Here is a 15,560-nt window from a genome sequence, read left to right as displayed (position 1 = left end):
CGTTCATTTGATCCAGGCGGTCGGTGAAAACGTCTAGGCGGTGCGCCTAAGAAATTATAAGGCAGGGAAAACCCTGGAAGAATATTCCACTTCTTTGCTTTCAGTAACTGTTGGGTTGCTTTTGCAGTATGTTTTGGGTCACTGTCCATCTGCACTAAAATGCCCACTCCATTTAAAACCCACTGTGAATATTGTGTCACTGTTCAAATACTTATGTCCCTAACTGTACATATCCAGACATACTGGCACTGGATTACTATCATTCATTCATTGTAATGCTGCTAGAAAAGTTTTATGAATAGCAAATTAACTGTCAAAAAGAAGCTTGCTCATCCATTTGTCTGTTTTTGTACTGTATTTTTGCTGCCCCACTCCACTTATATGTGTGGTGATTGAAGAGACGTGTGCCTCTTTTTTATGCTGTAGCATACAGTCAAAAGTGTTTGTGTGGGGATAGTAAATTCAATTTTGTCCATTTGATGGCAAGTTATCAGATGATCACAAGGTCTACCCATTACAGAGATATCACATCACATAGTGAGTTTGAAGCAAAGGAGTATCTATGCCAGATTTGTTCCTTAAACCACTTGTATGTTTTTTCTTTGTTTGTTTGTTTGTTTGTTTGTTTTGGCGCTATGACATATCAGCAAATGTGATCAACTTCATCTTACTGTTTCAATGCCTGCACTACTGACTGTACATCACTACATAACCTGTTATCAAGAGTACCAGAATGAATATAGAACATCTATTTTCATACTGAAAATAACAATGCAAAAATTAGGAATGAAAACAAATCCAACTAAATGTATATTCTGACAAACAAAGCAGATTTCATTGGTTTGATTGGTTGAACCTGGTTCCTCTAGAATGTGCACTGCCTGGTGCAGTGAATACTAATGCATAAAAGAGTTGTAAATACCATAGTGTTATAACATATTTATTACATATATTTCATTTTTCAGCATTTCTCAGGGTTTTCCACAAATGTTTATCACAACTGAGAACTTGTGTTCTTTCACTAATATGAACACTGATTAGCATGTGAAAAAATAAATATAACAAACTAACTGAAAGGCAGCTTCTAACAAATGTTATTTTTGGCTGTAAGAACATGCTATTTAATAAACTGTCTTTCATTTTTTCTGGTTTGTGTTTATTTATAACTGCCATACAGTACTGAAGCAGTTAATTAAAATACTCACTTTATATTTTCTGATATCCATGTTTGAATAAAAATGGTTCCACTGTGCTGACCTCTAAAACATATCAAAACAAAAATGAAATACAATCCAGCACCTAGTAAAAATTAGGCCAGCATCCAACAAATATAACATAAACTATAGATGTTGAATGAGGTTTAAATGCCTCCGGACAAGGGTGTAAACATTCCTCACTGTTAAGAGGCACCTTCTCTGGCATGCACTTCCCTACCACAGGTCCTAAATTAGGATTGTCCAACAGTAGGAAAACATGATCGTGTTCTGCACAAAAATGCTGATGAGAAGTACTTACATCTGTCTTCGAGTGTCATGCCTAGCAAGCAGACTTCATGTCTGAGTTTCAGCAGCCTTTATTTGGCCATATGTCCAGCCTCCTTGTTGGTTGTCCAGCTCAGGTTACACTGCTGACCAGATGGTCAAATTCCACCAGTCTTTTAAGTGTGCCTGATTGAGTCTATAATAGTCTATGTACACCACTGAGAAGATCCATGCTATATGGCTAAGTACCATTACTATTATACACACATGTGTTATAACAATACAAACTTGTTATTATTAATTAATTAATTAATTATGTGGGTTAATTCGTTTTGAGTTTTATAGAATGTGCTATGGTCAGCGCCTAATGTTTTGTCCAAGTGGGCCACTGTCATTAAAAATATGAACATAATCAGTCCTGCTAGATATACAGAAAGATATGCAAGAGTAATTGTGTCTTGATGTGAGTGAGAGATGATGAAAGCAAGCCATACAGTTAGGCAAGGCAAAGTACACAGTTCACAAGGATGTGTCAAAACATTATAATTATGATATATTTCAAAGAGGTGATGTTGAATTATCACTAACTGAAAGCTTTTCACAACAGATAATAAAACTTTAATTATATGAGGACAAGGTGTTGACCTATTGACCTTGTTTCTACTGGGGTCATTAAACCGTACCAGGGAGTGTTCATGTGATTTTTTTTCTTCCATGTATATGTCCATTTTGTCCCTAATACTGAAAAACATCATTTCTAAGATTGCTGTGGAGTGCTCATAGTGCTTAAAACTGTGGTAACATCGTTTGTTCACTGAAGATGATACACAGGATTGAATTTCACATGGACCGTCCCTGGCAGGATTTAATGACACCAGTGGAAACAAGGTCAATAGGTTAAGACCTTGCCCTCATATAATTAGAGTCTGTTGTGAATAGCTTTCAGTTAGCAATAATTCAATCAGCATTAACTCCTATTTAAAATAACATAATTATAATCTTCTACACCATCCATGAGATATTATGGAACAAAATTGGAGTCACATGTATTGTAGTTCTGTATCACCATTTTTGAATACGTGAAAACATTTGGCATGCATACATTCAAATGTGTGTATGAGAAAAACTGCACAATTTTTTGAGTGTGCAAAAATATGTGAACAAATAGATTTTATTTTTAAATCCATGACACAATCTGTAGCTGTGCATGACAGTTTGTGAACAAATAAAAAATATGACAGTTTCTAATGTGTGAGTGCATAAAAGATTTGCACAATGGACTGGAGTTACATATCAAAGGTTTGCAGTTACAAAAAAAGGTTTGCAGTTATACATCTCTCTGTTTGCTGGTGAGCAAAGTCAGTGCCCAGGAATATCATGCCTTATGTGATGACTGGCAGATTTTGTCTTTATACAACATCCACATACTGGACCACAAAATTAGCTCACCAATGTCTACAATAAAATGTAAAAACAGACAAGAGTGTCAAATGGCTGAAGGAAAATACATTTTTTGTTTTTGTTAATTTTAGTCACACTGTTTATTACAAAGTGTGTGTGTGTGTGTGTGTGTGTGTGTGTGTGTATGTGTGTGTGTGTGTGTGTATACTTTTTTTCTCAAAACATTCAATATACAGCGCCATTTACCATAAACCAAAGATGACAAACTCTCAATCTATACAATACAATAAGGTCACCTTTTCAAAACACATTAAATAATGTAAACATGCAAAACAGCTGCTAACCTATTAACCTTCCTGTCTCATGTATAGTAATTAAACTCAGAAAACTCCCTGATGTAGACATGTTATCCCTGGTAAGGTCCTAAGGGCATGTGCTACCAAAGTGTAAATCGTCTCAACACTGAAACACTAAATGCTCAATATGACCATTAATGAATACAACTTCTTTCACTGTGATTGAGTACTGACAGCAAAAAAACACTGCAGTTATATTGAAATTTATTACATACCAACTGAATGAAAAATGAGCCCCTCAAAAGAGCTGATGAAAATCTTAATAATACTAAGTAAGATAAAAAATAATATATGTATGTATATATGTATGTCTGTATGTACGTATGTTTGTATGTATGTATGTATGTATCTATCTGTCTGTCTGTCTATCTATCTATCTATCATCTAAAACAAATTCAGAAACTAGTACTACAAATATAAAGTTCAGCGTAGTTGACAAGCCTTCAGCATCATAGTGACCATGTTAAACTGTGACTTCGAAAAGGGAGACAAAACTCTAATTTGCATAAGACATTTTTGCCTTTTTCAGTGCTGCCACTTATAGCATGTGCTTGGTTAACATGGGGAGCCCAGTATATAAGGGGCTCCTGCCAGAGCTGACTGCACAGGAGGTGGGGTCTTTCTGCCTGAGGTAAGGACTGCTCCCAATTACTGCCATGGATCATTAAGTGCTAAGAGTCACTGTAGAGGAAGCTTGTTTGTTTTATTTTAAATGACAGATTATGCCTGTCTGCATTGCATTGGCATTACTACACAGACAATTGAGTTAAAGGTCTCACATCCTTTAGATGTTGTGATACTGTATCAAAGATACAAGAAGTTCTCATGAGCAACCTGAAGATTCAACATACGAGTGGAGGATTTGCAGTTCAATTTCTTGAATGACTGGAAATGTTTTTGCCATTACATAGTGAGGGGAGCCAATCCAGACCAACCCTGTTTGGTGATGGTGACTGGAGTTCGTCTACATTTGCCTGTTAACTATAATGGCTTGTTGAAAATGCGTTCATTTTAAAATTAAGGTACTCAAACGAGTTCAATTTTTATAATACCTTCTTTAAAGAGATTGAGTTATATATTCATGTACATTTGATATCCTATGGCTCCCTTCAAAGGACAAAAAGAGAAGTTGTTACTGCCATTCAAAAAGCCATTAGTCACTGACAATTCTTTTAATTTACAGTATCCATCAAACAAGGACTGCATTTTCTGCAAAGGTAAGACCGAATTTACATTAACATTTTCTGTAAACCCAGACCTGTATTCCAACTGAAGATAAAAGAAGGTCGCTTTCTCCATGAGAAGCACCATATCTGGCAGGCAGATTTTACTAAGAGTCATTTTTTCAGCTTGAGCATGCTAGGTGTACAAAATAGCCTTGTGTAACCTAATGGATCAAGACACTGAACTAATAAATTTCTGACTTAACAAATCTTTTTTGCACCTCAATGAAGGAGGTTATATTTTAAGTCCTCTTACAACGTATTTCTGTGAAATTTCCTAATGTTGTCCTTGAGCCAAGATGAACTGAGTAGATTTCTGAGATTCAAAACTGGATTTTTTTTCTTATTGGTTGATTTGCTTTCAGCTCAAACTATGGGACAACTGAAAACACAGAGATTGGATTCTAAATCCTTAGGGTTTTTTTAAACTATAAATTTAAGTGATAGCAATGATAACTTTTTGTGTAAAAGCAGGTAGAGAAGACTACCAGGATAGAGATTCAGTGTTATTTATTCAGTGTTAGTAAAGGGCTGCACTGTTGAAAAGTAAATATGGCACAATAAAGGCCACTCTAAAATCACATATCATTTTTTTTTGTCCATGAGAAAAGTTATGCAGAAGAAGTGGGTGATCCCTGAAAAAGAACAAGCATCAGCGCTAGGACCCCTATTAAACATTTTGTTTGATTTCTTTCTTCTTGTTTGCTGTTCAGAGAAGCAGCAGTAAACCACCACCATGAGTACCGACGCGGAAATGGCCATTTATGGCAAAGCCGCCATTTACCTCCGCAAGCCAGAGAAGGAGAGGATTGAGGCTCAAAACAGGCCGTTCGATGCCAAGACTGCTTGCTTTGTGGCCGATGCCAAGGACCTGTACGTCAAGGGCACAATCTTAAGCAAGGAGGGTGGCAAAATCACTGTGAAGATCACCGAATCCCAAGAGGTATTAGCTACAATTTTGAGAAATAATCAGTGCTGATGTTGAAATTTCGCTGAACTGTGAATAAGTCATTACTATGATTTTAATTTGCCAGACTGTAACAGCTAAGGAGGATGATGTCACACCAATGAACCCTCCCAAGTTCGACAAGATTGAGGACATGGCCATGATGACCCACCTCAATGAAGCCTCTGTGCTGTATAACCTCAAAGAGCGTTATGCAGCATGGATGATCTACGTAAGTATTTTGTAACTAGATAAATAATGTTTAACACTCATAATACATTGATGACAGCTGTCTTAGAGTAACTCTCCCTGTTTCAGACCTACTCTGGCCTGTTCTGTGCCACTGTGAACCCCTACAAGTGGCTCCCAGTGTACGATGCTGAGGTGGTGTCTGCCTACAGAGGCAAAAAGCGTATGGAGGCACCACCCCACATCTTCTCTGTCTCTGACAATGCCTACCAGAACATGCTCACAGGTACTGGCTCATCTAATCTTAAATGAAACTTCAAATTCAAAACTTGACCTTACAAAATACTAAAAAATACTAAATATATACTAAAATATATAATAAAATATATACTAAAATATCTTTTGAATATATTCTACAGATAGAGAGAACCAGTCTGTCCTGATCACGTGAGTAATGTGTTTTGCCTCTATTTGTAAAATATGTTTTCTTTTTTCAAACATTGCATTTGAAATTTGTGATTTGCAATATTTGGCATCTAACTCTACAGTGGAGAATCTGGTGCTGGAAAGACTGTGAACACCAAACGTGTCATCCAGTACTTTGCAACAATTGCTGTGACTGGGAGTGAAAAAAAGAAGGATGCGGGCCCTGGCAAAATGCAGGTGGGAACTGCATTGCAAACTGTTTTGTGAGACACAAGCTGGTAAAACCTGTGACATGTTGATTTAATAACAGCACTGCTCCTCATAGGGTTCTCTGGAGGATCAGATCATTGCTGCTAATCCTCTGCTGGAGGCCTATGGTAATGCCAAGACAGTGAGAAATGACAACTCCTCCCGTTTTGTAAGTCTAACAGGTGGAACAACAATTCTAATTTGACATGTCAAAATTCTATGCAACTGAGCAAATTTCACTGAAAAGGTTGTCTGTTACAGGGTAAATTCATCAGAATTCACTTTGGCTCCTCTGGAAAACTGTCCAGTGCTGATATTGAGACTTGTAAGTAACATAAAGCACAGCATACCCCAATGGCTCAAAACAAACAGCAGTATTTTCTTATTGTAACAACTTGCATAAAATAGTGTAGTTGAAAATATTTTTCTATTTATGTAAGATCTGCTGGAAAAGTCTAGAGTGACATTCCAGCTTCCAGATGAGAGAGGCTACCACATCTTCTACCAGATGATGACCAACCACAAGCCCGAGCTGATTGGTAAATAACAAATTCTAAGTGAACCTGCCACACTCTGAGGAAAGAAATGGATTTTTAATATAACTGTATTTCTCAACAGAAATGACACTCATCACCACCAACCCCTACGATTTCCCTATGATCAGCCAGGGTCAAATCACTGTGGCCAGTATTAATGATGTGGAAGAGTTGATTGCCACTGATGTAAGTAGTTAAAAAACATTATCAGAAGACATAACTATAGCTATCATTTTTGCCATGTCTCACTTTACAATAATTCTCTCAAGACTGCCATTGATATCCTGGGCTTCAGCAATGAAGAGAAAATGGGCATCTACAAATTGACTGGTGCTGTGATCCACCATGGCAACATGAAGTTCAAACAGAAGCAGCGTGAGGAGCAGGCTGAACCTGATGGCACAGATGGTGAGTAAACCTGCTTGCAATATAAATGCTCTGAAAATTATATTATCCATGTGTAAAGATTGCTACATTATGCATCACTACAAATACATGATTATAGTGTTGAAGTGTTTTGTAAGTCATATGAAATTTGGCACACTCTAATTCCATTCATAATTTCTACAGTGGCTGACAAAGTTGCCTATCTGCTGGGCCTGAACTCTGCTGACATGCTGAAGGCTCTTTGCTATCCAAGAGTAAAGGTCGGCAATGAGTTTGTGACCAAGGGCCAGACTGTGCCACAGGTAAGTGATTACAATGAGAATTTTTTTCTATGAAAAGTGTCACTGAGGTGGTATCACTTGGAGGGGAGTATTGATGCAACCATCTGCTTGTTTCCCTGCAGGTCTCCAACTCAGTCATGGCTTTGGCTAAGTCTATCTATGAGAGAATGTTTTTGTGGATGGTTGTTCGTATCAACCAGATGTTGGACACCAAGCAGCAGAGAAACTTCTTCATTGGTGTGCTGGACATTGCTGGTTTTGAGATCTTTGATGTAAGTACTGTACTTCAGGGTTTGATGTAAGATTTACAATTTCCTCTCAATAGAACACTATTGTGATTAGACCTACATATGACATGCATTCTACATCTGTTTTGATAGTACAACAGTATGGAGCAGCTGTGCATCAACTTCACCAATGAGAAACTGCAACAGTTCTTCAATCACCACATGTTTGTGCTTGAACAAGAAGAGTACAAGAAGGAGGGTATTGACTGGGAGTTCATTGACTTTGGCATGGACTTGGCTGCCTGCATTGAGCTTATTGAGAAGGTACGTGAATCACACAATTATCAAGTGTCACTTAAGAATTAAAAGGAAACCCCTTCTGTTTTCTTATTCTTCAAAATCTTTCCTCTCAACAGCCCATGGGTATCTTCTCCATCCTCGAAGAGGAGTGCATGTTCCCCAAGGCCTCAGACACTTCCTTCAAGAACAAGCTGTATGATCAGCATCTTGGAAAGTGTGCTGCTTTCCAGAAGCCTAAGCCAGCCAAGGGCAAGGCCGAGGCACACTTTTCCTTGGTGCACTATGCTGGCACAGTGGATTACAACATCGTTGGCTGGCTGGACAAGAACAAGGATCCACTGAATGAGTCTGTTGTGCAGCTGTACCAGAAGTCCTCAGTGAAACTTCTGGCTCTTCTGTATGCCAATGTTGGTGGTGCAGAAGGTATTGATCAACAAGCAAAGTCCTTGAATATTTACCTTACTGCTGTTTACTTACTGTTGAAAAGGTTTTAAAACTCTTGACTTGTCACTCTTTCAGCTGAGGCTAGCAAGGGAGGCAAGGGAGGCAAGAAGAAGGGAGGTTCCATGCAGACTGTGTCCTCTCAGTTCAGAGTAAGATACTTAAGATGAATTCACAGACTTACAAGACATGCTCATATAGGTTCATGTAATCTCAGTGAAATTGGTGGTAAAATAAGATGATTATTTGCATCCATTTTTAGGAGAATTTGGGCAAGCTCATGACCAACTTGAGGAGCACTCACCCTCACTTTGTGCGTTGTCTGATTCCTAACGAGTCCAAGATTCCAGGTGAGATACTTACTATAAAATAGTAAAGCACATGGTTTAAATATGTGTTGAACGGTAAAATAATAGAGAATATGTTCTTGATAACTGATTATCTTTTGAACAGGTCTTATGGATAACCACCTGGTTATCCATCAGCTTAGGTGCAACGGTGTTCTGGAAGGCATCAGAATCTGCAGAAAGGGTTTCCCTAGCAGAATCCTGTATGGTGACTTCAAGCAAAGGTACTGTGTTGCATTAAAAAAGGTATAATACTGTAAGTGATTTTATAAATACATAATAAAGCTATTACACTATGATACTAAAATGACCAAATATGCAGGTACAAGGTACTGAATGCTAGCGTCATCCCAGAGGGACAGTTCATTGACAACAAGAAGGCTTCCGAGAAGCTCTTGGGCTCAATTGATGTGGACCACACTCAGTACAAATTTGGACACACTAAAGTAAGTATGCATAAGTACTAGACAAATTGTTTTGCAGGTAAATTGTTAAGTATAGTTCCATTTGTGGAATTATTAATTTCAACAATGTCTATATAATTTTTCAGGTGTTCTTCAAAGCTGGCCTGCTGGGTACCCTTGAGGAGATGAGAGATGAGAAACTGGCTGCCCTTGTGACCATGACTCAGGCAATGTGCCGTGGATACCTCATGAGGAAGGAGTTTGTGGTCATGACGGCACAGAGGTAAGTATATTTCTTTTGTAGACATAAATAAAAAGCAATGGCTCTCAATATATATTAAGAACCTACATTTGCCTTTTATTTTTCTTTATCTTTCTAGAGATGCTGTTTACACCATCCAGTATAATGTCCGCTCATTCATGAATGTCAAGCACTGGCCATGGATGAAAGTATACTACAAGATTAAGCCTCTCTTGAAGAGTGCTGAAACTGAGAAGGAGCTCGCTCAGATGAAGGAAGACTTTGCAAAATGCAAAGACCAGCTGGGTAAAGTTGAGGCCAAAAAGAAGGAACTTGAAGAGAAGATGGTTTCTCTGCTGCAGGAAAAGAATGACTTGCAATTACAAGTGGCTTCTGTGAGTGATCTCAAAATTGAGTTAATAATTAAACAGTCAGTGCACAGGAATATACCAGCTACTGTCCATTTTCAAATATAGATATTTCTAACAATGTAACATTTATTTTTAAAATTCAGGAGTCAGAAAACCTTGCTGATGCTGAGGAAAGATGTGAAGGCCTGATCAAGAGTAAAATTCAACTGGAGGCCAAGCTAAAGGAGACAACTGAGAGGCTGGAGGATGAAGAGGAAATCAATGCTGAGCTCACTGCTAAGAAGAGGAAATTAGAAGATGAGTGCTCTGAGCTGAAGAAAGATATTGATGACTTGGAGCTCACCTTGGCCAAAGTGGAGAAGGAGAAACATGCCACTGAGAATAAGGTTGGAATTTAGTCAAACAATATCAGCAACACGAAACTGAGCCTTCCACTGAAATAACAAAATGACATTTTCATTGCCCGACATCTAGGTGAAGAATCTGACAGAGGAGATGGCCTCTCAGGATGAGAGCATTGCCAAGCTGACCAAGGAGAAGAAGGCTCTCCAGGAGGCTCACCAGCAGACACTGGATGACCTGCAGGCAGAAGAGGACAAAGTCAACACTCTGACCAAGGCCAAGACTAAGCTTGAGCAGCAAGTGGATGATGTAAGTTTCAGCCATCACTGTACATATGAGCTTAAGTTCCTCTTGAGAATACATAAGGCATTTAATGATTTTTTTATTTAGCTTGAGGGCTCTCTGGAGCAAGAGAAGAAGCTCCGTATGGACCTTGAGAGGGCCAAGAGAAAGCTTGAGGGAGATCTAAAACTGGCTCAGGAAAACATCATGGACCTGGAAAATGACAAGCAGCAATCTGAAGAGAAGCTGAAAAAGTAAGCCCAAATCATGAAAGCACTGCAAAAACAAATTTTTCAAATGTTTTCAGGTTCCTAAGCATTCTTGTGTTTTGATCAAAAGGAAAGATTTCGAGACAAGCCAGCTCCTCAGCAAGATTGAGGATGAGCAGTCCTTGGGAGCTCAGCTTCAGAAGAAGATTAAGGAACTCCAGGTGTGTGATATGCAAACAAATCTTACTTATATGGCATTTGGAATTTCTTTCTCAGCGTCACTATTTCCGTATAACCCTTTTTTCATTCAATAACAGGCTCGTATTGAGGAATTGGAGGAGGAGATTGAGGCTGAGCGTGCTGCCAGAGCCAAGGTTGAGAAACAGAGGGCTGATCTTTCTAGGGAACTTGAAGAGATCAGCGAGAGGCTGGAGGAGGCTGGTGGTGCCACTGCAGCTCAGATCGAGATGAACAAGAAGCGTGAGGCAGAGTTCCAGAAACTGCGTCGTGATCTGGAGGAATCTACTCTGCAGCATGAGGCTACTGCTGCAGCTCTCCGTAAGAAGCAGGCTGACAGTGTAGCTGAGCTAGGAGAACAGATTGACAACCTTCAGCGTGTCAAGCAGAAGCTGGAGAAGGAGAAGAGTGAATATAAAATGGAGATTGATGATCTCTCTAGCAACATGGAGGCTGTAGCCAAGGCAAAGGTGAGACAAAATAGTGTATTTAGTAGATGGCTAAAAGTCCTGCAGGACACTTTTGTTGTGTTTGCTATGTCACCTTCAGTATAAAAACATCTGTTTGCCGTGAACAGGGCAATCTTGAAAAGATGTGTCGCACCCTTGAAGACCAGCTCAGTGAACTCAAGACCAAGAATGATGAGAATCTGCGTCAAATTAATGACATCAGCGCTCAGAAAGCAAGACTTCTCACTGAAAATGGTACTTGGTGTTATACATACTTGGTATTTTGTACAAAAATGTGCTTCAGAGTGAATAATGTTTTGAAGATTGTGGCCCTATAAATGAGATATTGCATCCTTGATTTTCCAAATGACTTTAATGTGATCCTACAGGTGAGTTTGGTCGGCAGATTGAGGAGAAGGAAGCCCTCATTTCCCAGCTTACTAGAGGAAAACAGGCCTTCACTCAGCAGGTTGAGGAGTTGAAGAGGCAGATTGAAGAGGAGGTTAAGGCAAAGAATGCCCTAGCCCATGGTCTGCAGTCTGCCCGCCATGACTGTGACCTGCTGAGGGAGCAGTTTGAGGAGGAGCAGGAGGCCAAGGCTGAGCTGCAGCGTGGCATGTCCAAGGCCAACAGTGAAGTGGCTCAGTGGAGAACCAAGTATGAAACTGATGCCATCCAGCGCACTGAGGAACTTGAAGAAGCCAAGTACGTGCTTTATGGGAATACAGATATGCTTATTTTGAATTGATATGAACGCTTCATTTTAATATCCTGAAATTTTGACTTGCTACACAGGAAGAAGCTTGCCCAGCGTCTCCAGGAAGCTGAGGAGCAGATTGAGGCTGTGAATTCCAAGTGTGCCTCTCTTGAGAAAACCAAGCAGAGACTCCAAAGTGAGGTTGAAGACCTCATGATTGATGTTGAGAGAGCCAATGGCATGGCTGCCAACCTTGACAAGAAGCAGAGAAACTTTGACAAGGTTTGAAAATTAAGACAATAATAATATCAACAATTTTTTGTTTATAGAAGCTTAATCTCCAACAGTCCACAACTTGTCAATTTAGGTGCTGGCTGAGTGGAAGCAGAAGCATGAGGAGGGACAGTCTGAGCTGGAGGGTGCTCAGAAAGAGGCCCGTACCCTCAGCACTGAGCTCTTCAAGATGAAGAACTCTTATGAGGAGGCTCTGGATCAGCTAGAGACCATGAAGAGGGAGAACAAGAACCTGCAGCGTGAGTCAATCAGTTTGAGCAACAAAGGAATATAGGAAATCAACATGTTTATATTTGTAGTCTTCTTGTAGTCATCCTTTCACATTATTCCTATTTTTGAAAATGATTTGATCTCAACAGAGGAGATCTCCGACCTGACTGAACAGATTGGTGAGACTGGTAAGAGCATCCATGAGCTGGAGAAGGCCAAGAAAACAGTAGAGACTGAGAAGGCTGAGCTCCAGACTGCTCTGGAGGAGGCAGAGGTATGCCTTGTGGCGGATGTTGTCTTTTAGGTCCTTACATTAACACAAATAATGTTGACAGAATTCATATACTGAAACAGCACATAGTTCTAGGCTGTTAAAAGCAAACATCAAAATCGCTTTACAGGGTACCTTGGAGCACGAGGAGTCCAAGATTCTGCGTGTGCAGCTGGAACTGAACCAGGTCAAGAGTGAGATTGACAGGAAGCTTGCTGAGAAAGACGAGGAGATAGAGCAGATCAAGAGGAACAGCCAGAGAGTCATTGATTCCATGCAAAGCACTCTGGACTCCGAGGTCAGGAGCAGGAATGATGCCCTGAGAATCAAGAAGAAGATGGAGGGAGACTTGAATGAGTTGGAGGTTCAACTGAGCCATGCCAACCGCCAAGCTGCTGAGGCCCAGAAACAGCTGCGCATTATCCAGGGACAGATGAAGGTACACTTTTTGGTTGATTTAAAATGTATGGAAAATATGTGTTTGATGCACAATTAACTGAGATTTTACTTTCGTTTTCTCAGGATTCCCAACTCCAGCTTGATGACGCTGTCAGGGCTCAGGATGACCAGAAGGAGCAAGTTGCCATGGTAGAGCGCAGAAATGGCCTGATGTCTGCTGAAATTGAGGAACTGAGGGCTGCCCTTGAACAGACTGAGAGAAGCCGCAAAATGGCTGAGCAGGAGCTGGTTGATGCCAGTGAGCGCGTGGGTCTGTTGCACTCTCAGGTGAATAGGAGATTCCTGATTCGTTTTTTAACAATTACATCTTATGCTTTAATCATTATCCACATATATTCCTTGTTCATCTAACTGTTTTTCCTTCTGTGTAGAACACAAGCCTTCTGAACACTAAGAAAAAGCTTGAGAGTGACCTGGTCCAGATTCAGAGTGAGGTTGATGACATTGTTCAGGAAGCCAGAAATGCTGAGGAGAAAGCCAAGAAGGCAATCACTGATGTAAGAAAACTCAACTGGCTATCTCTGGTATTAGATATTTAGAATATAATGTTTTCTGGACACTTCTGAAAATATTTGCTTCAATCTCAGGCTGCCATGATGGCTGAGGAGCTGAAGAAAGAGCAGGATACCAGTGCTCACTTGGAGAGAATGAAGAAGAACTTGGAGGTCACTGTCAAGGACCTGCAGCACCGTCTGGATGAGGCAGAAAACCTTGCCATGAAGGGTGGAAAGAAGCAGCTTCAGAAACTGGAGTCTAGGGTAATTCATATTTATGTTTCTCTATGTGATTGTTTTTGTCATTACTTAAATGTCTTTCTCATTATACAATAAAAACACCCTATAAATATCAGACAAAAATATTCATACTCTTCTCAGGTGCGTGAGCTGGAATCAGAGGTTGAGGCTGAGCAGAGGCGTGGTGCTGATGCTGTGAAGGGAGTTCGCAAGTATGAGAGAAGGGTCAAAGAACTCACCTACCAGGTATGGCGATCTTCAATGATCCAGATGCCTGCGGATCAGAAGCAAACAAATGAAATGAAATTATAACCAACGTTTAGTGAACAGAAACTAAATAACTGTTTCTCTAACTTAGACGGAGGAGGACAAGAAGAACATCAACAGGCTGCAGGACCTGGTAGATAAGCTGCAGCTCAAAGTGAAGGCATACAAGAGGCAGTCTGAGGAGGCTGTAAGTATTAATCTAAAGGGAGCTTGCACGCTCACACATAGAGTAAGAGAGGGCACGCCTGACTAGCACTTTTGGATATTTATCTTCAGATATTGGTCTATGACATTTAACAAATACCCATTAACAGGGGTATGACATTTTGTAACAATTTGTACATTTTCAGGAGGAGCAGGCCAATTCTCACCTGTCCAAGCTCAGGAAAGTCCAGCATGAGCTGGAGGAGTCTGAGGAGCGTGCCGACATTGCTGAGTCTCAGGTTAACAAGCTGAGAGCAAAGAGCCGTGACTCTGGAAAGGTAAAGGATGTTTTAAGTGACTTAATACATATATCCAGATTCCGGTGTTTCTTCAACTGTGCCACTGTGGCAAGGGAAATTAGTTTATTATCACAAACTCTATCATAAAGCAGGCCTTAGCAGAGTAATCAGAAATTACTTAGCAAGTTTTAAAGGGAATGCAAGGGTTTCATTTTGTTGATGAAAAGACTTAACTGTGATTCTTTCTTTTTGTCTCAGGGCAAAGAGGCTGCAGAGTAAGGACCACTCAACACTTCATTTCTTCACCTCTCATATACTGGTGTCTTATAGTTCAAAATAAAAAAAAAAAAAAGAAAAAAAAAAGAAGTCTCCTGTTGTTAATTCAGTGTTTACTCATGTGTGCGCCTTAGCCTATTTAAGATGCATCCTGTTTTATTATGCTGTCATTTTTGGGGTGTCTGACTTACTGACTGGTTGATCACAGAAAGAGGTTTTCACTGCTGATAAAGCTGTAATCCATATGTTTGCCACAAGATGACAGTGTTTCTGAGGCAGCCAAACATCATCCACTTCAAATTTTATAGTTGAACATGTTACACAAATGACACGATGTGCATTTTTGAAAGAATTCTTTCAAAAGAAGAAGTATTGCTTGTTCCTATATAGAAGGAACAGGTTCATTAATAGTGTTTATATGAGGTACTGAAAGCAAAGGGGGTTCTGCAAAAGGTGCTTTTGTAAAGTATCTGAGGTACATCTAGAACTTTTGTTTGGTTCCAAGAATCCAGTTCCAAGATTCCTGGCCTGTACCCTGGGAGTACAAGCCAGATCTCAGTCACATAGTCAACAAAATATACCTT

At 39.8% G+C, this 15,560-nt stretch overlaps 1 protein-coding gene across 1 annotated transcript; it reads left to right on the top strand.

Moving 5' to 3' along the window:
• The first annotated feature begins 5,197 nt into the window (after positions 1–5,197).
• On the top strand, positions 5,198–14,979 carry LOC115374638 (myosin heavy chain, fast skeletal muscle-like). The gene is made up of 38 exons (XM_030073637.1): positions 5,198–5,404; positions 5,496–5,639; positions 5,726–5,882; positions 6,016–6,043; positions 6,145–6,259; positions 6,348–6,440; positions 6,533–6,596; positions 6,712–6,810; positions 6,890–6,993; positions 7,077–7,215; positions 7,378–7,496; positions 7,598–7,747; positions 7,856–8,026; positions 8,119–8,425; positions 8,522–8,595; positions 8,706–8,793; positions 8,897–9,014; positions 9,113–9,236; positions 9,341–9,477; positions 9,575–9,830; positions 9,950–10,192; positions 10,281–10,457; positions 10,539–10,684; positions 10,770–10,860; positions 10,957–11,346; positions 11,454–11,580; positions 11,715–12,030; positions 12,121–12,304; positions 12,390–12,555; positions 12,676–12,800; positions 12,928–13,236; positions 13,320–13,523; positions 13,628–13,753; positions 13,844–14,014; positions 14,132–14,236; positions 14,349–14,444; positions 14,608–14,739; positions 14,959–14,979. Exons 1-38 carry the CDS (start codon positions 5,198–5,200, stop codon positions 14,977–14,979), a joined length of 5,823 nt encoding a protein of 1,940 aa, XP_029929497.1.
• Positions 14,980–15,560: the final 581 nt, after the last annotated feature.

Source organism: Myripristis murdjan, chromosome 17, assembly GCF_902150065.1.
Source record: "Myripristis murdjan chromosome 17, fMyrMur1.1, whole genome shotgun sequence".
Lineage (NCBI taxonomy): Eukaryota > Metazoa > Chordata > Actinopteri > Holocentriformes > Holocentridae > Myripristis > Myripristis murdjan.
Note: the sequence above shows the minus strand (reverse complement) of the source record. Positions and strands in the feature narration are given on the sequence as shown.